At 43.3% G+C, this 25,629-nt stretch overlaps 1 protein-coding gene across 1 annotated transcript in view; it reads left to right on the top strand.

Moving 5' to 3' along the window:
* Positions 1-25,629, top strand: part of SEC24A (SEC24 homolog A, COPII coat complex component) — a 446,244-nt gene that overhangs the window by 365,340 nt on the left and 55,275 nt on the right. The window contains exon 18 of the mRNA XM_069199250.1: positions 11,194-11,369. Coding sequence (XP_069055351.1) covers positions 11,194-11,369 — 176 coding nt within the window. The remainder of the gene's footprint in view (positions 1-11,193; positions 11,370-25,629) is intronic.

The raw sequence follows: 25,629 nt of genomic DNA, 5'->3' as shown, positions 1-25,629 counted from the left end.
TGTGATTGTTGCAGGTGCTTTGAAGGAAGTAGTGTGGATGTTTCCACCTTCGGCCAGCGAAAAATACGAATAAAAAATATGGCTATGTAATATCCCTTAGCGACTGAATGTATTATCATACAGACAGATACATTTTAACCTGGAGGAGAAACACATTTCTGGATTATTGATATGTTTCTTGAAGTGCGGTAAAGGGATTGGTTGGGCCCATAGTCTTCAGTCAGGCAATGATAAAAAGGCAGAGGAAAGTGTGGTGATAAAACAAACACAACATCAACTCAAAGGAAATAGGGTCTTACATGAAATAAGTGTGTGCTTTGCTTTTGATATAATTTTTAAAATGTTCATTGTGTATGTCCTGAAGAAAGTAGGGAAAACCAAGGACCCACTGAAACCACACTTCAACAGTTTTTGGGTTTTTATTATCCATGTTTGGATTACATTTTCGTGCAATAGGAAATGATCAATGAAATATGCAAAATTGTGATTGTGTAAATGGAATATTATCGGTTTTATATACATTTATATGGATGTAATTTTTCATGATTAAATGTAAAATAAGAGCAATATATATATGCATATGTTTCATGAATTTGGGATAGGTTATGTGATATACAGGAGTGGTTAATATGTGATGAAATAATCTGGAGTCAAATATAGACTCAAACAATACAAGGTAGTTCATCGCAGAGGGGATATTTTGTATTAATTTACAGTTTGTCTGCATATGATGCATTGACCCCAAGCATCTTGTCTAAAGTAAGTCCAGTAATGGCTTAAAAATGCTCTAGATTTCGAATGTTAGAGGCAGATTTCTACCATGTAGTTTGAGACCACAGGTTGGTGGCAGGAAATAATGGGTGCCCCAGAACAAACATTGAACAGTACTTCTAGTCTGAGGCCCGAGGTATGATTGCTTGGCTTTGTGCCTTGAAACAATAAGAAGACATTGGGTGACATATGCCTTTCTCTTCCAGGGGATCCTCATCAATAGTCATAAACATTGAATATTCCCTCCCTTGTGCGGGGACCCCGGAGCATATATAAAATATACACATATTATACATGTGTAACAAACAGTCATGCAGGCTATCATGTTAAAAACAGGCTAAAATGCTTTTATTTCCATGAAGTTTTTTTTTTTTTTTATTAAATACTACAATAGAGCATAAATATGTACCCAAGCTCCTAAAACTAGGCTTAGGGAAGTAAGCAGTAGCAAACTCTAGAGAAAAAATAGAAAAAACTGCATTGAAAAACAATGAAGCATTCTTAGCCAATAGGCTGCATGCAGGTTAACACAGGAGAACCATAAAAACTTTGGCACTGTGCCTTTAAGGCCCTGAGCACCTCCAGTATCCCACCATGCCTCAGGGGTGAAGGAAAGGTGACAGTTGGTTCACAGTTAGGTCAGTTCTTTTTTCTGGCTTCTTCTGAGAGGATCCTGGAGCAAAAAATTCTTTAAAAAAGCGTTTTTTCACTTTTCACTCTAGACAGAAAAATGCCTTCACTTTTTGTCAAATGCCCTGCTTGTGGGAAGAAGAAGGCCCAGTCAGATCCCCACTCTGTGTGCATAGTGTGCCTGCCTCAGAGTCACTGCCCTGACACTTGTAAGTACTGCAAGAACATGTCTAGGAGGACTCTGAAAGACAGAGAGAAGATCCGGCTACATGAGCTTCAGGAGAGGAAAAGAACATCGTCCTCCTCACTTCCCAGACAGCCAGAAGGCCATTCTCAGGAGAGAATGGCCTGGTCGACGTCGACAGGTAGGAAAGTACCTGTTTGTTCACCGTCAACGTCGTCGCTACCACCGTCTCACCGGCATAGGTCGACGGCGACACGCCCGACGTCGAAGGGAACGGCGTCGGAGGGACATCAGAGCAGGGGCAGGTCTCCGTCGACGGCAGCCCGCCGATCGACGTCGAGCCATCGCCGGCGTGCTCGGTCGCCGCCAAAGGCTGTGCGCCCCCCGACGTCAGGACACACGACGTCGAAATCGCCACGACGGCACAAGAGACATCCGCCGTCGACCTCCCATCGCTCCACGTCGAGGTCCAAGGATCGCCGTTCGACGTCAAGGCACTCAACGTCGAGGCACTCAACGTCGAGGCATGAGCAACCGGCTGGGCGTCCTTCGACGTCGAAACAGCCATCGACGTCGACGCAGGTTTTACCTGTCCCACAGGGAGCAGAACATCGCCCCACGCCAGAAAAAGGCGCCATCTCCAGTGGTCTCCATACCGAGCGACTCTTCTCGGTCAAGAGCGGCATCTTCTGGGCACGTCTCGCCCATCAACCTATCTCCGAGATGGCTGGAGAGCCTCAACAGACCAGCGGCCTCCCCAGATTCGCAATATTCGCGAATGTATTCACCTACTTCCTCCCTGCCAAGAACGCCATCACCGACAGCCAGGGCAGAACGGGCTCGTTCATCTCCTCGCCAACCGACCGCGAGGCCTAGACGCTCGGCTACAGCGTCTCGCAGCAGGTCTCGCTCTCAACGAAGATCCAGGTCGTGGTCAAGAAGAAGATCACCCTCTTGGTCTTCATCAGGTTCATCTGTCGGGCGTTACTCACCCACCCTAACAGATTCACCACCTGCTAGAGTCTCACCGGTGGATGACATTACCACATTCAACGAGGTGTTGCTAAGAGGAGCACAGAAACTCAACATAGAGGTTCCAGAACCATCTACCTCCTCATCGGTCATCTTTGAGACTCTACAACAGAGATCAGCGTCAAAAAAGTTGCTGCCTCTAGTGCCTGGCTTGTTGCAGCCAACCATGGACACTTTTCTGGCCCCAGCCTCGCTTAAGTCTGCCCCGGCTAGAATTCTCAAAAAATACAAGGCTCCAGAACAGGACCCTTTATTCCTTAGAAAGGATCCGCCACCGGACTCGGTTATCATAGCTGCCGCCCGAAAGACCCACTCAGTGGCATCTTCATCCACGGTACCCCCGGATAAAGAGAGCAGGCATCTAGACTCTCTGGGGAGAAAGATATGCGGGACAGCAGCTTCAGCAATGAAGGTCTCCAGTGCGTCTGCGCTCCTGGGCAGGTATGATCGTTCTCTGTGGGACTCCCTCAGTAGATTTACAGAAAAATTGCCCAGAGAAGACAGACAAGATTTCCAGGAGATACTACAAGAAGGATGCCTGGTATCCAACCAGGTTATCAGCGCGGCAGCAGATGGGGCGGATTTGGCTGCTCATGGATACGCACATGGTATCTGTGCGAGGAGATCTCACTGGCTTGAAACAGGAAGCACAACAACGCATCCTGAATCTCCCATTTGCCGGGAACTCTCTATTCGGTGCCCATGCAGACGAAGAGATGGCCCGCATGAAGACCGAGGTGGATACCATGAAGGCGGTGGGCCTCGAAAGAAAGAAAGATTTCAGGCGGAGGTACAGGCCGTATGACAGGCGCCCTTTCCAGCAGAGGGTTCAAACCCCTCATTGGTCGCAAAGGTCACAGCAACGACAGGGACGCCCTCTTTTTCAAAGGAGAAACACAAGGGAGCGAGGGTCAAGTAGACCTCAACAGTCCACTCCGAAAGCACCCACCAAGCAATGAAATCTCGCTTCCCTCGACACTGTACACCACTCCGGTGGGGGGGAAGTATTACGGCTTATCTTCACGAGTGGCACTCTATCACAAGAGACAAATGGGTGCTCAATATTGTCGAACATGGCTATTCTCTTCTTTTCAAACAGCCTCCACCACGCTTGCCACCAACCAAAGACAATCCATCTCATCTCAGCTTGCTACGCAAGGAGGCTCTCGCCCTCCTAAAAAAGAATGCCATAGAAAAGGTTCCACCTGCACACAGAGGACAGGGGGTCTACTCCCGTTACTTTCTAGTGGCAAAGAAGGGTCGAGAGGGCGTTTTCAGGCCAATTCTGGACCTACGGCTGCTGAACAAATACATAAGGAAGCAGAAGTTCAGAATGCTAGCGCTTCACCAGATTTTCCCTCAACTGCATCAGGGAGACTGGATGTGCTCCATCGACCTACAGGATGCGTACTTTCACATCCCGATAGCTCCCAAACATCGAAAATTCCTGCGCTTCCGAGTAGTGTTACAGCATTACCAGTTCAGAGTTCTACCCTTTGGCCTGAAATCTGCCCCAAGAGTTTTCTCGAAATGTATGGCAGTGGTGGCGGCACATCTCCGAAGACAAAGGATATACATATATCCATACCTAGACGACTGGCTACTAAAGGCTTCTTATCCGGAGCAGGCGAGAAGCCATCGGGACATTGTACTAGGAGTTTGCGAAGCTCTAGGTCTTCAGGTCAATTACCAGAAGTCAACTTTGATTCCAACGCAGAATCTTCACTACCTAGGAGCTATCATAAACACAGAACTCCAAAAAGTGTATCCTTCGGAGGAACGACTATCCTCAATAGACAGGAAGTGCCAGGACCTGTTGAGAGCCAGCGCACCTACGGCACGTCAGGTGACATCACTGCTGGGCTCCATGGCATTGTGCATTTTTATTGTCCCAAATGCCAGACTCCACATGAGACCCCTCCAAGAGGCATTGGAGACCAACTGGAGCCAAAGAACAGGTCGCTGGGAGGACACGGTGCGGCTACCGGCGGTAGCACTTCAGTCATTGAGATGGTGGATGCACAGACCTCACCTGTCAGTGGGTGCTCCGTTTCACCAGGTGCTTCCATCCGACACCCTAGTAACAGATGCATCTCTTCAGGGATGGGGGGCTCATTTGGGTCCTTTTCAAGCGCAGGGTCTGTGGTCAGACAAGGAAAAGCAGTACCACATCAATCTGCTAGAACTCAGAGCGGTCCATCTGGCTCTCAAGTCTTTCATACCGCTAATTCAGGGGAAAACTCTCTTGATACAGACGGACAATACAACCACAATGTATTACTTGAACAAACAAGGGGGAACGAGGTCCCTACCCCTATCGCAAGAGTCCCAAGCGATATGGCATTGGCTCCTGGCCAGAGGAATGTCAATTACAGCAGTTCACCTGCCAGGTCAGCAGAACGTGGAAGCAGACTTTCTAAGCAGACACCTGGAGGACGTTCACGATTGGGTCCTACACGGCGAAGTCGCAGAATACATCTTCGCGCAATGGGGTCGGCCTCAACTGGATCTCTTCGCAGACGAAGTAAACAAGAAATGCCCAGACTTCGCATCCAGGTTCTACCGTCCGGGATCTCGAGGGAATGCCCTGTTGATCGACTGGTCAGGGATATTTCTTTACGCCTTTCCGCCGATTCCCCTCATTCCGGCAGTGATCAGCAAACTTTACAGATCCAGGACCAGAATGATTCTTATAGCGCCACAATGGCCCCGACAGTTCTGGTACACGGATCTCCTCAACCTGTCGGAAAAACCTCACAGGAGGCTGCCGTGCAGACCGGATCTTCTGAGCAGAATGGAGGGCAGGATTCTACATCCCAACCTACCCTCTCTGAGCTTAACAGCATGGCTCCTGAATTCCTGCAGTATGGGCACCTAGGGCTCTCGCAGGAGTGCATGAACATCTTGAAAGAGTCCAAACGGCCTTCCACGCGGCGTTCTTACGCTTTTAAGTGGAAGAGATTCTACATATGGTGCTGTCAGAAAGGTCATAATCCCATACGGGCGCAGGAGGATGTCATACTGTCCTATTTGCTTCATCTAGCGAAGTCCGGTATCATCTATTAAGGTACATTTGTCTGCTATTACAGCCTATCGCAAGTCACCTTCTCAGGAATCCTTCTTTACAAAACCTGTAGTCAAGGATTTCTTAGAGGGTTTGAAGAAAGTTTTTCCGCCAATTCGGAGGCCTTCTCCTCCATGGGAACTGAACATAGTCCTGGCAAAACTTATGGGCCCTCCTTTCGAGCCTATACATAAGGCCTCTTTACAACACTTTACGTGGAAGACGGCTTTTCTAGTGGCCATTACTTCAGCGAGGAGGGTCAGTGAAATCCAGGCCTTGTCTTCAAAAGAACCGTACACGGTTTTTCATGACAATAGAGTGGTTCTTCGAACTCACCCATCTTTCCTTCCGAAGGTGGTGTCAGAATTCCATATTAATCAGACCATATCTTTACCGACGTTCTTTCCCAATCCGGAGACTCCGGCAGAGAAAGCATTGCACTCATTAGACTTGAAAAGAGTGCTGAAATTTTATCTGGACAAGACAAAATCGATTAGACACTCTAACCGCTTGTTTGTAAACTATGGTCATTTAAGGACAGGAGAGTCAGCATCTAAGCGAACAATATCAAGATGGATAGTTTCTTGTATTGTTAATACTTACCAGCTAGCTAATAAACAATTACTAGTGCGGCCTAGAGCGCATTCCACAAGGGGTAAAGCGGCTACTGCTGCTCTCCTTAACAATGTTCCGATATCTGAGATTTGTAAGGCTGCTACATGGAAGTCTGTCCATACGTTTACAAGACATTATTGTTTAGACTCAGATGCAACAGCGGATGCCCAAGTGGGGCAGGCCTCTCTAAGAAATCTATTTGCGTAAGACATATCTATTCCTGCACTTCTATCGGACAGTCCGCTGGGTTTAGGGATGGGCTTGCTAATCTATTCAATGTTTATGACTATTGATGAGGATCCCCTGGAAGAGAAGGATAAGTTACTTACCTGTAAATCCTAGTTCTCTTCCAGGGGTATCCTCATCAAAGTCATAAACAACCCACCCTCCTCCCCGGACGCACGTCTCCTAGAAGTGCAGGACAGACTGTGTCTGGAATCAGTTATACAAATTGTCACCGTAAAAAGAACTGACCTAACTGTGAACCAACTGTCACCTTTCCTTCACCCCTGAGGCATGGTGGGATACTGGAGGTGCTCAGGGCCTTAAAGGCACGGTGGCAAAGTTTTTATGGTTCTCCTGTGTTAACCTGCATGCAGCCTATTGGCTAAGAATGCTTCATTGTTTTTCAATGCAGTTTTTTCTATTTTTTCTCTAGAGTTTGCTACTGCTTACTTCCCTAAGCCTAGTTTTAGGAGCTTGGGTACATATTTATGCTCTATTGTAGTATTTAATATAAAAAAAAATTTTTTAAAAAAAAACTTCATGGAAATAAAGCATTTTAGCCTGTTTTTAACATGATAGCCTGCATGACTGTTTGTTACACATGTATAATATGTGTATATTTTATATATGCTCCGGGGTCCCCGCACAAGGGCGGGAATATTCAATGTTTATGACTTTGATGAGGATACCCCTGGAAGAGAACTAGGATTTACAGGTAAGTAACTTATCCTTATCTAGCCTTAGAAAGAGCAAAAAGGTATACAGCACACACTTGGAATGGGTTGGGAGGCTAGCATATTGTGCTAACATAGAGGACAGGTTCTCTGCTCCAAATTAGTTCATCAGGAGCAAGAGTGATGGTCTTCTAGCATGGGAATTGCTAACATTAAAAAATGTTAATAACAAAGATAAACTGCCCTGAAGGGACTCATAGATGTGGCATGAAATTATAATAAGAGGCTGTAATCCACAGGTTTCTATTGTTGTGGTGAGTTATGCAACCCTGTGTGCCCTGCGAGCGCCATACAACCCCGTTACTCAGATCAGACAAAATGAGGTAATTCAACAGAAACATATGTTCACACGAGACAATCCTACCAATTCATATATTTTATTAATTTTGTTTGGGGATGGACTACAGAGGATTTAACTAACTTCTGGAATGACTGTGCACTAGAGGAAACGTGGATTGATAGTGTAGCTTGAAGCTGTCCTGATTTTTAAAAGTGTGCACAATAACAGTGATAGGGCATAGTCAATGTTTATTAAAAATTAATCTGATTGGGTTAAAAACAACTTTGATATGGTATGAGGAACCTCCATGAAATGTGGCAGACACTTGCCCCATCCAGCCTACAGTCCCGATATCAAATATCACTCAGAAAGGGTGGATTGTAGTTGCATGGGTGAATCTAAAATTAACATTTCCCATGTTACGTCTCATATAACCTTTGCTCTCAGTTACAATATTTGCTCAATGGAATTACACCAAACTTGAACAAAACTCAGAACAGCACCTTCTGTGGTGGATTTTGTTTAATATAGTTGTGTATTTGCACTAAACGTCAGGAACAGTTTGAAAGGTTCATATTTTATACATCTGCTTGCCCTAGTGCATTTGGTACTATTCAATGAGTAAAAAACAAATGTCCAACTTCAGTCCATTTTTCTAAGGTTATATGTTCTAAATTATATGCAAATTGGTAAAAGGGATCAAGTAATAGTGAGGAGGATCCGGACAGCATTTCCCATTGACATTGTTTTCCTACATTTTAGCTAAAAGTGCTGACTGGAAATGATACAAACTTTGCCAGAGGATGCATCTGAACCAATCAGATTTTCTTTTGGTTGAATTTGCATTGGTTGAACCAGTTTCCAAATCAGTTCTCAATTCTGTTTGCAAACTTGCCAGCTAAGGTATATATAAGATTTATCATGTTGATTTAGATATAATATTGGGTGGTTTGTGAAACACAATGCCATAAGCCATTTTTATTTGGATATTTAAGAATCTGCATAGATACGACTACTTTATAAAAGCAGCTTAAGGAGCAGGATTGCGAGGACTTGTAACGCACGTCGAGCACCAAGGACCCAGGCCTGTTCTGGAAGATTGTAAATAGGGACACCTTTGAAACAGAAAGGTCAGAAGGGTTGGCCCCTGAGGTCTGGGTGAGACATTTTTGTAGGATCTTCTGGGGGGGGGGGGGGCAAACAGAAGGGGTGGAAATGGATCAGTTGCCTGTTTATATCCCAAATCTGGCTGCTATCAGGTTTACACTCGAGGTGATGGAGGTTGTGCAGGGTAGTGCCAGCCACAAGCCACAGGACCCTGATGCCATTCCCATGGATTTAATTAAAAGTTGCCCTCAGCTGTGGGCACCTATATTGCTCAATGTTTTAAATGCAGCAGTCAGTGCAGGGATCCCTACTTCCTGGAAATTGGCGTGTATTATCCCGGTCTATAAAAGGGAAATCATAGTGACCCAAAATCCTACCACCCAATCTCACTCCTTGATTCCTCAACGAAAATTCTGGGGTGAATTGTGTTAAGGTGTATTGAGGATTGGATGAGTGAAAATGAGGTACTGAGCAGGGTGCAGTATGGTTTTAGAGAAGGGCTTTGGAACTCAAGAGCAATGTTTACCTATATTTACCAATCCACATGAGAAAATTTAAAGAAGTGTACCCTGTATCCTGCTTTTATGGATCTCAGCTGCGCTTTTGACAAAGTGAACCGAAGCAAATTATGGCAAAAGCTAACTTGGATGGGTTTGGAGCCCCAGATTGTGTATTTGCTCCGCTACCTCCACTTGGGAACAAATACAACTGTGAGATGTGGGTCGAAGGGGGAATGCACAAAATCTTTTGGGCTCAGCAGGGGTGTTACAGGGGTGTGTTTTGGCCCCTACCCTTTTTCTTTTATTCACAAATGGGCTGTATGATTTTTTTTGTGGGAAAATGTAAGGATGTTCCCATAATAAATGGAAAGTGTGTCCCGGTCTTAATGTATTCAGATTATGCGGTTCTTAAGGTCCGCACCATGATTGGTCTCCGCGAGGTGGTTAAAGCATATGGAAATGTTATGTCTGACCTAGACTTAGAGATAAATAGTAGGAAATCACATTTTATGGTTTGTGGCAAACCTCTGAGTAGGGTGGGTGTGCTGAAGATTAGCAACCAATTAATAAGCCATGTACGGGAATTTCCCTACTTAGGGGTAACATTTGATAAGGAACCTTGGAAACCCTGTATTTCTGGGAGATGTGTGCGTTTTAATGCCACTGTAGGAGCCACCTTTGAGTTTGCCTCAAGAGTGGGTAATAAACCGATAAAGATCCTGTTGGAGCTGTGCAGGCGTAAATGTCTCCCAGTTTTAAATGTATGGGGCATCATTCTGGGGCTACTCAGCAGGGCACCTATGACAGAGGAAAATCGTTTTTGTAGAAGGCTGTTAGGTGTGGGACAAAACACCTCTGCCTTTTTGCACACATGCAGAATTGGACTTGGATTTTGTAGAGGACGCTATCAAGATTGCTTCCTTGTTGTTATGGATCTCCATCTGGTCAAACGAGTGTGCCTCCTTAAATAGAGGAATCCTGCATGACTTTATGATATGTGATCACGCTTTGGATATTCCCTGGCTGTCATACATAAGAGAAGCTGCTATATCCCTTGGTCGCCCAAATATGTTCAATACTCTAGAGTGTTTAACAGGCTCTGCTAGGCCCTGGGCAAAGGAGAAACATTTTAGGAGCAAAGAGGGAGGCAGAGGAATTAAGGAAGAAATCTGAGGGTTTTCCAAATGTTAAACTTTGGCGGCTCCATAGATGTACCTCTTGGTGATAACGAATGTTTGGTAAAGGACACTCATCTCACGATTTCAGCTAGGTGTAATCAGAAACAATTTGTGCTTCCCGATGGGACAGTTTGACCCAAATTCTACACAAAGTTGTCCATGAGATGGGGTGTCGCTACAGTCTCTGATCCATTTTACTCTGTTTTTGTGACTTTTATACTCCATGTAGGTGTCAATTTTTACTCCCCCTGTTGAAGGAAAGGGGCTTTGTGCAGTACCGCCCAGCAAATTTGTGGCTGCGCATGGTCTCTGATGTGTCGGTGTGTCGGGTGTAGGGTCCTTTTTAAAGGGGGCCATAATATGGTGGAATAGCGCAAATCCCTTTTAATCTTATCTACAGGTTTTTATTTATTGAAATTTGTATGGGAAATTATATTTGGATGTATTTTAAGGTTTGTAAATATGTGATTTTTAATTTGCTGAAATTGTTATGTATTTGTTTTATGGTTGGAATTAGCTAACCGATTAAAGAAAATGTGAATCATTTTAGTAAACTGATTTACACCAAAACCAGCAAAATCCAGTAGTTTCCTGCAATAGGAAGCAAACATTCCTATAGGAATTTGAATGAGATCTGTACCCCCTGGACCAATCTGAATGAAATTTCAAATGAAAAAATGTAATGCCTTCATTACGAGAGACGCATTAAATTGTGGTCCCTGCACAAGCACCCCCATTGTGCCACTTGTGAAGGTGCATGAACGACCTAAGAACACTTTTCTGCATGTTTGTCAACCAGTACTGATATTAATAGCCAGTTCAATGAATACTGTTTTGAAGCTTCTTTGATGCATTCATTTTTTTTTGTTGTAGCTGTTGATCGGACTATTACAGCCAGCTTGAGCGATGCTCGGGATGCCCTCGTCAACGCTGCAATAGATTCCCTTTCTGCCTATCGCACAGCTGTCCTGACTATTCAACAGCCTGGTCTCATAGCTCCTTACTCCCTACGATTGTTCCCGCTTTTTGTATTGGCACTGTTAAAACAGGTAAGAACATGGTTAACTCTGTAGGTTGTCAGCTTTATGTTCTTATGTGTTAGCCTCACAATTATCCTGTAGCCATAATAAATGGCAAATAAGTAGGTATCTGGTTTTGTTCATTATAACTGATTCCGATGTTTTAACGTTTGAGTTGTAAATGTTGTTACGTTGATCATGTATAAAAAGTCTTAATTTTTATGCAAACCTTTACAACCTTTGTTTGGTCAACAGCATTATTCCTTGTGTACCACCACAGTTAAGGCTTCCTGCTTAATGTTAATATTTTTTTTGGTTTCATGTATGTAGGTGGTAATTGGTGACTGTATGGTCTCTTATCAATGGATGTTTTAAATGACACGACCTGTCCAGCAAGTAACACACAATTCATTCACAGATTTTAAAGTTTTTTTAAATTGAAATTTCCAGGGGTGTAATACAGGCCCGCTGCTGCACAGCCCACTCGCCATTAAGCCAGACGCTATGAATATATATGAAATATAGTAGTGTCATGGGGTGTCATTTCATTCTACAGGGACAAGCTGTCATTGAGTGTTATGCCGCTAGAATCCCCCCTCCCCCTTTTATTTTTTTTTTATTTTTTTTGGCACGCACAGTTTTGTAGGTTTTCAGCTATGTCTGTACAGATTGGAGCAATTAGACATGCAGACCTGAGATCCCATGTGAGTGTTCATTTTACTAATCACCCTCAATTAAAGCAACTGGGTAACATATTGTTTATGGGTATTGATCATATTCCAGCCCATAGAGGTGGGGATAGAGATCTGAGGCTGCGCCGTAAGGAAGGTTGGTGGATCACGTGTCTACAAACTGTACAATTTGATCTTAATGTGGACATTAAAATGCACACTACTTCAAAAAGTTAATTTTACAGCCTGAACAATGGTCAGATGTCAAAATGTTATGTTCAACTAATCTTATGATTTGTGTGGAGAATATGTATGGACCTTTCTTGGAATTGCTGGGAAAATTATGATTGTTATGATTCTTATTAATATATAAATAAATGTAATGTTGGTGCCAGTTCATGGTGCATATTTTTCTGTAATGGACAACAGTTGTTGGAGTCTGATATATGTTAAGTTGAGTAGAAACTTTAGCATAATGATGTATGTAGATTTGCCCCCTCCAATAGAGCATGTCATGGTTCAGTATGTGATTAGAGATAGTTTGGTGTTCTGGCCTGGGGAGCTCCGAACTGTCAATGTGAAATTGAGCTTGTGCTTCATAGCTTGTGTGGAGACCTTGGGGCATTCAAACCTGTCTCAAGGATGGAAGTTTTTTTCTTTTTTTTTTTTTTGTGTTTTCACAATTCTTGTTCGGGTTATGTGCAGTGCATCTCTTATGTGCAGGAATTGCCCGTTATCTTTTGTTGTGGTTTTGGTTTGGAGTGGAGCTGCACTTGGCTGTTCGGTCACAGTGAGGCGTTCAAGGTCTATCAAGTACGATGATATCAAACTTCTATCATCCTTAACATGTGCGGATTTGCCTTCTAAAATGAATTCTTCAGATTTTTCATCTTGAAGTATTAGTGTTTAACCTTTGTAGGGATGGCTGATGTGTTCTCTGATAACTTTTATTGTCTGTATGCACGTTTTGATGCCTGGATTTGTGAGAAGGATCCTTGGTACTTATTTGCTCACGGAAACGTTTGGGGTTCACTTACAGCACAATGGTATGATACCCTTGAGTTCCAGTGCGTTACTTGAACACACATAGGTGTTTGTGACTCTTCTATGGAATGGAGTTTGTTTTTAACAATATGGAATATTATTTTTTGACTTAACAATGGTTATTAGATTTTTGACTATACTGGGAAGTTAGATTTTATTTTCAGGTGCATCATCGTAAAGCATGCTATATACTGATGTATCTCAAATCAGGTATTTTTTTTGTGTTCCCCTTTTTTTGCTTTTACTTCGAATAGGTGGTTGGCTTCTAAGGTTTTTCATTTTTTCACAGCTAATAGAGTTGCTTTCTTGCTAGATGCCAGTACTTAGATGTTAATCTTCGGTTTCCCTTGGGATAATTAAACAGGTCCGCCATTCTGTTTAATTTGTGATGATCAATTGGGAGGTTTATGCAGGAACGCGTCATCCATACGCCATATGTCTCTAAACAGTACTGAATTTGGGAACATTGCACACCATTCTATCTAATGGTGTTGCACTTTCATGAATTTGGTGAATTCAAGATCTGTAAGACCCTTTAGTCTGCTTGTGAATTGGGAAATCCAAAATAAAAACAAATAGCTGTGTAATAGATTTTCCATTGAGATCCTTTTCTTTTTCTAAGAAAGTAAAATATCTTGTAGAGGAGAACCTGGAAGACCTGGAGAATGAACCTGTGGGCCCTGTGATGAAAATCACATTATGTAACTCTTTGACATCAAAATCTCACTGGCTAATCCAGTCTCCCTACATTTTCCCTTCGGCTGGCTTGGTTGTCATATGACAGGGATTTTGGGTAATGTGGGTATCAGGTTGAGAGTGATTTGCAAGGTTCATTCATGGGGTAAGACATAAACCAGTAAGGATGTTGCGAGAGATGGATGCGTATGGAGATTGATTCCTCAGGACAACCCTCTTTATTAGTGGGCTCCCTTTCCTCCACTTTTTTTTCCTCCACCATATTCTCTGGCATTGACCACATAATATAGTACAGTGCAGTAGTTGTTGGAGATGAAACTCAACCTCCAGACCCCCTCTAGCCCTATTCTTAATTATTAAAACAAATAGTTCCATTAATGAATCAGTGTTGGCTACCCAGGCCACAAGAAGACTAAAGTAATTGTCTGATGCTTAGAAAGCTGTAGTATCCACTATGTCTTTTGTAGAGGTTAATGTAGTTTTGTGTTAATGGCACAATTAGCATTCTGATATGTGTGCAAGAGACAGTTCATCAAGCTTCATGTTTAAGTCTGTTTCACATAGAATCCTCAGCTTCTGGAGCTCTGTAAGATACACATAATTATCTTGGATTTTGTCACATAATATTTAATGTAAGCCAGCACTGCTCAGCAGGGGTTATACAATTAACAGAAACCTACACAAATTCACACCTGGCTTAAATCAAAATCTGAAATTACCCTGGGTAGGAAAGTATACATTTGAATGACTATCTCATTAAAAATGTAAGGTATATCAATAGAAAGTTTGAAATCCATCCTAACTAGTTTAATAGCTGCCAGAAGGCACCTTTCACACCATGTACTTCAGTTACAGTTTGTGGGTTTTAAATGGGACACATCAAATTCAAGAGTTCATTATTGAGCTTTTGTGCAAGAGCTGCTCTCCTAGTTCAATGGAAAGTAGTATTTTTCCTTGAAGCCTAGAGAGTAGCCTTTGTCTGTGTGCCAACCTATAGTATTGACATTCCTTTGTCTTAACAGGTCTTGGTGCTTCCACTGGGGAGGTCAATTGGTTTGATCGTACATCTTGGTTTCAGTCTCTTGAAAATATGTAGTACTCTTTGGGGGATATACAATTTGACAATAAAATAATAGTGGGATTCTTCCAGGGCTCTCTATTCAGGAAACCTAGACAAAGTCTGAGCATGTTACACTGTCTGCAGAACCAAGCAAAGGCAATTCTAGAAAATACTGTGGCTACATATTGTTGAAATTGGAGATCAGGGCCCATATTCCTTATAGCACTATATAATCGCTTCTACGCTGCCAGGATTAAAACAGATTTGTGGGTATGCTGCAGCTCTGCTACCTCATGCAGAACCAAATTGAGGAAATAGCACAAAGATTGCTGTGTGGTTCTACGGAATTGCTTTTAAAGCAGAGTTGGAGGGCCTTAGTGACTTTTTTACTGATCCAGAATATATTTTAAAGTTCAGGCTATGCCATTTTTTCGAGACTGTGGAGAAATCTTGTGTACACCTTTCTTATGAGTGGTATGATCTTTTTCTAATTTCTTCTTGTGATGCATTATGATAACCTCTTGTGAAAGAAACGGTAGACTGTAATTTTTCTGTCTCTAGCAGTGTCCTGGCTCCTCATCAACCTTATGGAGCTGCGGGCTATCCGCTTAGTGTTCAGAGCCTTCCTGACATTCATAAAATGGAGTCCATATCTTCCTAGCGGTTCACTGTATGCATTGCTAAGTTTCTGATTTGTAGACATTCTCATCATAGAGTTTTATCCTTTTGCTACCCTTGATCAGAAAATGTGTACAAGTGCTTGAAGAATGGGACATTCCTCAGGTCAGAACTACTAAACTAGCATAAAGCTTTGTCTTACTCTTAAGGAAAACAGGAACTTCATAAGGAGCTTCAAATTTCCTTTCTTCACTCGTAGGCATGATTTAGCAATGGTTAGCCATAGGTTAAGAAATCAAATCTTCCAGAGTTGCTGGATGCAGTGGGTACATCTCGAGTGTAGCCCCCATCTGTTCTGTGACTCATATTGAAAACTATTCTGTATTAGTCTGTTTCAGAGACTGCATTATATACTTTGTAGGGTAACAGTATAAATCATTTGTTGCTAAAGTGAGTTTAACCTGTGAGAATGTCTTCTAGTGGGATTTCAAGAATCATGTTTGAGAGAAAAGTTTTCTCATGTTTTCCCCATAAAGGTTATGGAAGGTGCTCCAGAAGCTAAAACAAAAGCTTATTTTTTGTAAATTCACACTATCTTTTTCAGCCATACGGGAATGAAGCCTGACTTTCTCAATAAAACCTGTACTTCCAACAGGAGAAGCTTGCCAGTTGATTCCCTTTTGTGCTACTGGAGCCTCCCAGTGTGCTCTAAAGAACAACTAGAGAACATTTAATTTAGGAAGGAACAAAATGGTGGGGTTCATTTTGTCATAGAAATTAAGAAATTGCGGTTAGTGATTTAGAAAGAAAAATTAGGACACGTTTTAAGTGAGTTCTCAAATACCATCCTCTTCTATTTCATTAAAATATTCTGACATACAGACTGAAACATGCATTTTCAACACCAGCAGCAGACTGCTAGTTAACTCCCTGGTGATCAACGACTTTATTACAAAGTTCTAATGAGCAAACAGAGTGCTAACATTCTGAATTTATGCGAGGAGTGTCACATATCTGACTCCCATCTTGATGGAATCGAAGTTGAAAATTGAAAGCATTTTTACTGAGGATACTGCAGTAAATGAGGAAGTTAGGAAGATCCATAACAAGTAAGTCTCCCAAGATGCCCATCAGAGATAAAAAGAGCCCAATTGTAGGACAAACATCACCCAAATGTAGCCCAAGGATAGACTAATGACAGAAATGTGCAAAACACTTATTTATCTGTTTTGCAGTGTTATATAGCACAGGCTTGAACCAAATGTATTGGAGTGCTTTACATGAGCATCAGTTACATTGCACAAGAACATATTCCTTTTGGGCTTTACGCATGGGGAGATTAAGTGATCTGCCCAGAATCTCAGGATGTCGAACTGACGCGGAAACTCAAACCTGGTTTCCCAGTTGCAAAGTCTGCAGCTCTGGCCGTAACGCCTCATTCTCTCGTCTAAATGCAACATATAATCAAGTGTTCAACTGGGTAAAAAAAACAACATAAAGATAGCAAATAATTTAAAGGTGTTGTCACTATTTGAGAACTCAGAAAATATGTCCTCATTTTAATTTTCTAGAGTACTAACCATAATTTCTATGGGAATAGGACCCTTCATTTTTAGGTTGAGCATACCTGTTGTCATCTATTCTGTGGTCTTTAACCATGCCCATCTCATGCCCATCACTCTCATTTGTTGGTGTGCTTGCCTTTTAAAATTCCCCTGATTTAATTTGTCAAATGCCTGCGTATGTCCTGCCTTTCCGGTGTTTAGCCCTCCTCGAGAGCACCGGCCAACTACTTGTAACGTGTTTAAAGCATGGTTTCGGGACTACTTTTTTTTTTTTAAATGTGTGATTAGTCCAGAGCAGTTGCTTGCAGTGCTGATGAAAGGTTTTGTTTTTCACTTCCAAGGAGGTAGCGTTGCAGTTAGCTTTCAGTATTCCTCCGGCCCTCCATGTGAAGCACGCCCCCACCTCCACCAGTGTCGCTCTAACGCAGCATCTTAATCATGCCGCGCCCTTCATAGTGAAGCACTTCATGATTAAACATTGCAGCTGCACGTTTTCTTTAATCTGCGAGGCCCCCTTTTCACAACCTCTGGGCTTCCTGTTTTATGAAGATTTAAAGCGGGCGCCATGTTGATAAGAGAGGCTCTCAAACAGGGCTGTTCAGCTTTGGCAAGCGTCTGTGCTGCTGATGTTCTCCCCTCCCCCCTTTTATAGGTGGGGCCAAGAGTGCATAGGGCCGGACAGGTCCTTGCTGTTACCTCAGAATTAAAAAAATTCTAGCTATCGCGTCAAGAATTTTAGATTCTATTAAGGACACAGAGGCGAGGATTATGCTTCTCTCTACTTTACTGACAAATACAGCAGCCAATAAAAGTATAACAAAATTCAAAACTACAAGTCCTATGAGCCCCAGTCCACCAATCATGGCTCTATTCTGTCCATAAATAGCCTGAACGATATAGTCCTTCCTCTTTCTTTGCGAAACCATTTCTAACATGCATAAAACTTGCAGAACTTGACAACGAACTCTCTCCTGGTCTTCTGAAAACGATCTCATTGACTCTGGAGACTTTAACTGAACATGCCGTGATCCACCGGAAAATTTCACGAAGTCGTGTTTGATTTTTTTGTCTCATTCAGGAGCATCTAACTAATATCGAGGTATACCTTGGGAGGGTATTTCATACACATTTTATGCTATAACAATTCAATATAATGTTTATAACACCATTGCAATAAAATGTGCATAACGGGTGGGATAATCCTCACCTCCGGGTCCTTAATAGAATCTAAAATTCTTGACGCGATAGCTAGAAAATGTTTTATTCTATGTCTGGACCGGAGGCTTTGGATTATGCTAGTTTAAAGTCTATTTACTACTTCTGACACTACATCAACAATGGGTTTGTGATAAAAAACCTTGAAAGTGCAGCCATAATATCCTCCAGTCTGGCTCCAGTAGCGAAAGCTTTTGAGGCCATAGCTCCTCTAAGAGAATGAGTTCCAAAAACACTTATATCAATACCTGTTTCGGCTAATAACCACTTGACCCAACGAGCCAAGGTTGCTGCAGTGACTGGACGAAAAGGTTTTTGTAACAAAATCAATAGTTGTCCAAAAACAATCTGTCTGAATTTTCGTGTACAATCTTCGTATACTTTCAAACATTGAACTACACAAAGTTTCCTATTATGTGGAAAAGAAGGATAGGAAATATATTTAGATGAGGTTTTTGTACGTCTAGTAATGGAAAAAGATACTCCTTCTGGAGTAAATACTCTACCTGATAAATCCAGAGCTTTAACATCTGAGACTCTTCTGCACGAGAGCAGACATAATAGCATTGTCAATTTTGCCGATAGTTGCTTGCGAGATAAGCCTGCATTATCCGGCCAATCTCTAAGGAAACGTAAGACAATGTTGACGTCCCACAAAGAGTTATATTTCGGTTGAGGGGGTTTAACCATACGAATACCTCTAAGCAATTTACAAATCAGAGGGTGTTCGCCTACTGGTTTCCCCTGGATATGAGGATGACCAGCAGAGAGGGCTAAGCGACAATTATTAATTGTCCTATATGCCAAACCCTGGGAGGCCAATTCAGAAAGGAAATTGGCTATGACATGAATTTCTGACCCCAGGGGATCCACATTCCTTGTATTTCACCAACATACCCACTTCCTCCAGGATTGTTCATATCTTTTCTGAGTGGAAGGGGCCCAAGATTGGGATAAGAAAAACATTGCTGATTCCGAAACTCCAGGCACTTGCCATCGTCGCCTGAAAGTCTCCACGCCATCAGGGTTAACAATCCCTGCAGAATTAGTGGGTGAAATTTGTTCAACGGATCCGTGAGAAGGTCCACAGACCATGCAATCTTCACCGGAAAGTCGCAAGACAGACTCATTGCAGAAGGGAACCAAGGCTGAGCACTCGAAAACTGAGTTATCAGAATGACCTCCGAGCGTTGGTGACGAACTTGTGCCAGGACGCGAGGAATCATCACAAAAGGAGGGAAAGCATAAAGAAGTTCCCTTGGCCACCGTTGCAGGAAAGCATCCGTCCCCTTCGCTTGAGGGTCCGGCTTCCAGCTGAAAAAACAAGGAACCTGACTGTTCAATCGGGAGGCAAATAAATCCATCAGACATGTCCCCCAACGTAGTTGGAGCGCTTGAAAAATTCGCGGATTGAGCCTCCAGTCGCTGCCATCTCAAAGTAATCGAGAGTTCCAATCCGCTGTTGTGTGGGTAATGCCTGGAATGTACTCCGCACCACCGAAATTTTCTGACTGAGGCAAAAGTGCCAGAATTCTTTTGCTATCTCTGCTAGGAGACGAGATCTGGTCCCCCCCAGACGATTGATGTATCTGACCGCGGAAACATTGTCCATCCACAGAAGGATACAACAATGAGCCCGGCGGGGGGCAAGAGATCTGGGCAAAAGCTCCTGCAAGGAGTTCCAGGCAGTTGATATGGTATGTCAATTCCCCCGGGGACCAGCGTCCCCCCGTCTCCACAGATCCGCAACGTGCCCCCAGCCCCAACGGCTGGCATCTGACTCTATTACCACGTCTGGACTGAAAGGAAAAATCGCTCTGCCATTCCATGCATCCATGTGGGCTAGCCACCATGACATCTCTGTCTTGGCTTCCTCCGACAGGGGAACTAACTCAGAGTATTGAAGGCCCTTTTGAAGGTAGAGAATCTTCAATCTCTGAAGGGCGCTGTAGTGTAGGGGGCCCGGAAAAATCGCCTGAATGGACGATGCTAAAAGCCCAACTAGTCTCGCTAGCGTCCTCAATGATATAGTCGGAGAGGCAAGCGCTCTCCTCAACTCTTTCTTGATCAGATTCGGTTTGTTGATCGGAAGAATTAGCAAGGCTGTCAAAGAATCTATTTGAAAACCTAAGAATTCTATGTTCTGAGTTGGGATTAAACAAGACTTCTCGGAATTGATGACAAACCCGAGGTCCTGTATTAATTGTATTGTCCAATTTAGGTGAGCCAGTACAAGATCTTTGTCTTGAGCCATAATAAGAATGTCGTCCAGGTAAATAATTAGACACACTGCTCGTTCCCTTAAAAACTGGACCACTGGGCGCAGAAGTTTGGTGAAACACCAAGGAGCTGAGGAAAGGCCGAAGGGGAGGACTTTGAATTCGAACCAATGGGAACCCCATTGGAATTGCAGAAAACGTCTGTGAGGGGCAAAAATTGGAACTGAGAGGTAGGTGTCTTTGAGATCCAGCCACACCATCCAGTCCTTGCCTCTTAAGAGGTCTCTGAGGAGGTGTATGCCTTCCATCTTGAAATGGCGATACACCATCCAAGAGTTGAAATGTTTGAGGTTCAGGACCAACCTGGAGCTGCCGCCCTTCTTTTGGACTAAGAAGATTGTGCTGGCGAATCCTTGTGGGTGAGGAGAATTTTGTATTATAGCTCCTTTTTGAATGAGAGAGAATATCTCTTCTATGAACTCGCGATCTGCGAGGGAAAAAAGGAGAGGCATAGGAGGGTTCTTTTGCATCGGGGAGGTGTAAAATTCTAATTGGAAACCTTGAACTGTTTGTAGAACCAAAGGGTCTTGGGTAATTAACCTCCAGGCTGGGAGAAAAAATGGTATCCTGCCCCCCAACATGACCTCCGAAGGAGGGATAATTCTCACCTGAATTTGATGTGTCTTGGTTGGAGTTACCTCCACGATATCCTCTGGAGGAGCGACCACGTCCTCTGTAGCGGTTGGGGTAGAAATTATGTTGGGCAGAATAACCCCCTCGGTTACCTTGAGAGGCGTATCTGGAAGCCTGCTATCTTCGGCCTGACGCTCGGCCTCTGAAACGTCCGGCCCGGGCAAAAAGAGTGTTGTTGAACACTTTTTTAATGTTGGATTTGGCTTTGTCCAGGGCAGTGAAAGTCGCAACATATTTGCTCGAATTGGAAATAAATTTATCTCCAAAGAGCATACCATTGGCTCACGAGCCGCCTCATTATTGGCCAATTCCGCAAGCTTATGATCCAAACGAATGAGGAAGGATCGTCTGCGCTCAGTTGACATGGCGCAGTTGGCATTGCCAAGCAGGCAGATTGCTCTCTGAGCCCATTGTAACACCGCTTCCGTATCCAAGGGAGTCTCAGATTCTTTAGATTGGATGGCCAGATCCAATATTTTTGTTAAGGGACCGGACACGTCCAGTAATTTGTCTTGGCAGCCTCTCCAGGCACGATCTAGACCCTTCTTTGGGTCTTTGGCGAATTTCCGGAGGAAGATCGCCATGCTGGGGTCCAATTCGGGTGTTTCCGCCACCTTATAGAGAAGGGAGGGACGAGGGCATTCCGACCTGAGGGTGTGCGCACCTCCTTCTCGAAACTTTTCCATAGCCTATCTTGGACGTAGTTGGCAACTTCTTGATTAGGAATCCATTCAGTGGAGCGTGGGTGGATAATATCTTCGGGTGAGAATAAGAGGTTCTTGCCCGGTGGAGGGTTGACCTCAGACATAGAATGCCGCGTTTTGCGTTGCTTTTTGCGCGGTTGGGGGTCTGCTTGCGAATCCTCTGAGTCTGATTTAGAGGAAGAAGGGTCTTGATAACTGGATTGAGAGGGTTGCAGCAAGTTAGGGGATGTATCCTGAGGAGGGGGAAATCCTCATTAAGCATGGTCACGCAACAAAGAGGTTGCCATTTGCGCTAAAATTTATGCAGAAGAACCGCCACTTGAGCGCTGCAGGGTGAAACCCATCGTCTCATTGGGATCACTAGATTGTAAGCAAGGTTGTTGACTACTCTTGCCCAAAAACTCTCTTTTAGCAAAATTAGTCAGAGGTTGGGTAAAAGGTTTCAGGTCCTGAATTAGCACCCAATTCACGGAGTCTTGCACGTGGTGCCCTAGTGCCTCCACAAATCTTTCCTCCATTTGATGCTCTAAGGGCATCTCTTGCAATTCTTCATACTGCTCATCATTGGCGTAGTACGCCATATTAAACTTCCAAAGTAATGGAGGAGTTAGCGGAGGGGGGGGCAAAGACCCTGAGCAGGTGAATAATGCTTCTTTAAAATACAGCTATTAAGCTGCACAGCCGGTAGTTTGTAATGTGGAGGGAGCCACCTGCTTGGCAAGTAATATTTTGGAATACAGAAATATAATTTATAATTTAGATTTTATAATGCCCCCTGAGCCAAGCTCTCTGGTATTGTTGCAGCCCCCGTCGTGCGATAACTGGCCGTTCAATTTGAGTACTGTGTCTCTGAATGTCCACCGAGGCACACGCGTTGAGAAGCCGGTCGGAAAAAACCTCCGATCCTCTCAACGCGCCTGCGCGTCCATGGGCATAGAAAGAGGACAGCGTCCTCTTCACAGTGAGCGTACGCTCACAGATAACGGCCTGCTCCCACTCCACGCCGGCAAAAGGGGCTAAATTAAAATAATTGTAGAAATTAAAGTCTAAGCTCCTACAAGGCATAAGCAGTTAAACAGCAAAAACGCTTACAAACGCGCTCGCGTTTAATAACAGCATAAATTACACAAAGTACACGCACATTTGCGCACATCACTTATCTGGCTGCTGAAGCAGCAAAGAAAGAGGAAGGACTATAGCGTTCAGGCTATTTATGGACAGAATAGAGCCATGATTGGTGGACTGGGGCTCATGGGACTTGTAGTTTTGAATTTTGTTATACTTCTATTGGCTGCTGTGTTTCAGTAAAGTAAAGAGAAGCATAATCCGAAGCCTCCAGTCCTGACATAGAATCCTTGTGGCTCTCCCTGATCTAGGCGTTCGGTATGTACAGGATGTGTGCTCACGCCGGTCTCTGGCATGTTGCCATCACACGTGCTCCGGGAGTGGGGCTGGGAACGGTAGGCCATGCCTGCTGCTTGCAGGTGCGAGTGCACTTGTCCGGCCAGGGAAAGGGCAGGGCGTCAAGCAACTCTGGTGCGCGGAGACAGCACACAGAGCCGGGTGCGTGAGAGGCCGATGGCAGCTGTGTGGAGGAGCACTTATGAAAATGGCTCAAACGGGGGCAGCGGCTGTGTACTCATCACCTCAGCAGACACCACGGGGTAATGACAGCTGCAGATAAGAGATGCCTGGTCTCACTGGGTAGAAAGCAGTGGGATCTTGTTTTATTTATGGGGAAGATGCATCTCGAGCTTCGAGTGAAGCAGTGCTCAGAGCCTACAACATGTCACCATGTCAGCTACCAGCCTGTGGCACCATCTTTCAACTAGCTGCCCTTGCACCTTCAGTCATTACATGTGCTTCTATAGTGGCAGCCACTCTGCGCTTATCCTGGGATTAATTCTTATCTTGTCTGCAGCCTGCCCCCTTTCTCTACTATTTTGTATCGGACATTACGTACCTCAGTAAGCGCCCACGCTCCTGATGATCTCTTACCTCGCTGTGAGTATGACGTTTACCTTAGTATTCCTATTATTGTTTTTACTCCGCACTCACTGATACGTCTCACTCCCTGCACCACCTCCTTAAGCTTCATTACATCATCCCTTGTCTAAATTACTTTTTATACTGGTTTTAAAACTCACATTTTGTTTCCCAGCGACTTCTCCCTAAATTTAATTCAAAACACAAGTATTTTTAATCTGTAGTTTATGCAGGCAGATTGTGTTCTGATTATATCCTAGAACACTGCTTGAACAGGGAATGTCGTTACCAGATGCTTGCTGTTCTAGTTTAAAAAAATTTTTTTTATATGTTTTCCTGTTTTAAAAAGGTTTTGTTTTGGTTCAGCATAATGTTGCGTTCACTTGGGACGTGGGGTGGGTGGGGACCTTGAGAGATTCCGTAGAAACAGGGAGCTGAGCAGGCAGGGGGGGGGGGTAAAGGAAGGGAAGTGGTTTCCTTGCCAGGCATATTTGGCATTTATTGCAGATATGAAGACATCTTTTAGATAAGGGCGTGCCATGCTCACCTGCATGTGTTAAGCCCAACCAGAGGTATATAAATAAAGTAGCGCAAATAATGGAAGCAGCTGTTGCAAAACGCACACCAGCCGTTGCAAAACGCACACAGCGTCACTTGTGAGTGATTTTGTGGGTATAAAAATTCTATAGTGCGTACGACCTCGGACGAGGCGTGCAAGCACTTTTCGGCGCAGAGCACGAATTATTGTTTTGTATTGAGTAGTAACATATTAGTATGGTTCCGATCTCACAAAAAGCTTTACAAAACATCCAAGATCCCATGTATGTCCCATTAACATCTTATGTTCTGCTACGTGAACACTGCAGCCAACGCTTTTTCTTCAAAATTGTATTGGTGAGTTTAGTTGTGTCATAACTTTCACAAGCTCCTTTATCTGCTCCCCTCCTTGTTTTATTTGTCAAGAGTTAGCATTTTCTGCATCATTTTGGATATGTTGCATAATCCATCATTTGCTACATAAACTGCAGAATGTAACTGAAAAGATCTATTTCTAGCTCAAAAGGATCAAACGTTACTAAAAACGCTGTGACGTAGTGCAGTGCAATTAGCATGAATTAGTATAGCAGGTTTAAATTAGGATGCTAAATGGCAACAGTTTCTTTTTTTCCTGCAGATAGAGAAAGGACGTAGATAGATGTTTTTAGTTATATGTAGGGCCACTGGAATTATGTGGCAGGAAAAGACCAAATTATGAGGCAGGGTTGACTAATGTATGTGGCAAGAAAAGTGCAGTTATGAATTTACAACACCAGTAGCTCTAACTCCAGCAAATTCGTGACCTATTGCCTTGCAAATACTTGTTATAATTTCTAAAGCAAATGCTTTAGGTATTACAGTTTAGATTACATCAAGATGTCAGATATGCCACTGTTATATAATGAATATAGAATGTTAGCAATATAGTTGTTCATTAGAATACTAGCGGAGCACAACATTTTTTTCTTTCTTTCTTTTTTTCTAAAGTATTGATAATCAAAAAGTCAAATATGACTATATAATTAGTAAATTATGAGACTGTCCACAATCCATATACATTCATATATTATTAACCTCAAGCAATGTAGGTTCTCATAAGTTTATATAATGAAAATATTTATTACAGAAATTGGTGACAATGATAAATAACATACAACACTAGACCCCTACAGTAGACAACCAATCAACATAAAATACATAATGTAAATAACTACAATAAAAGTCCAAAATCTAAAACAGAAATAAACTGAGTCAAAGGACCGGATGATATTTTGTCGAATCC

Source organism: Pleurodeles waltl, chromosome 7, assembly GCF_031143425.1.
Source record: "Pleurodeles waltl isolate 20211129_DDA chromosome 7, aPleWal1.hap1.20221129, whole genome shotgun sequence".
In the NCBI taxonomy this organism is placed as follows: Eukaryota; Metazoa; Chordata; class Amphibia; order Caudata; family Salamandridae; genus Pleurodeles; species Pleurodeles waltl.
Note: the sequence above shows the minus strand (reverse complement) of the source record. Positions and strands in the feature narration are given on the sequence as shown.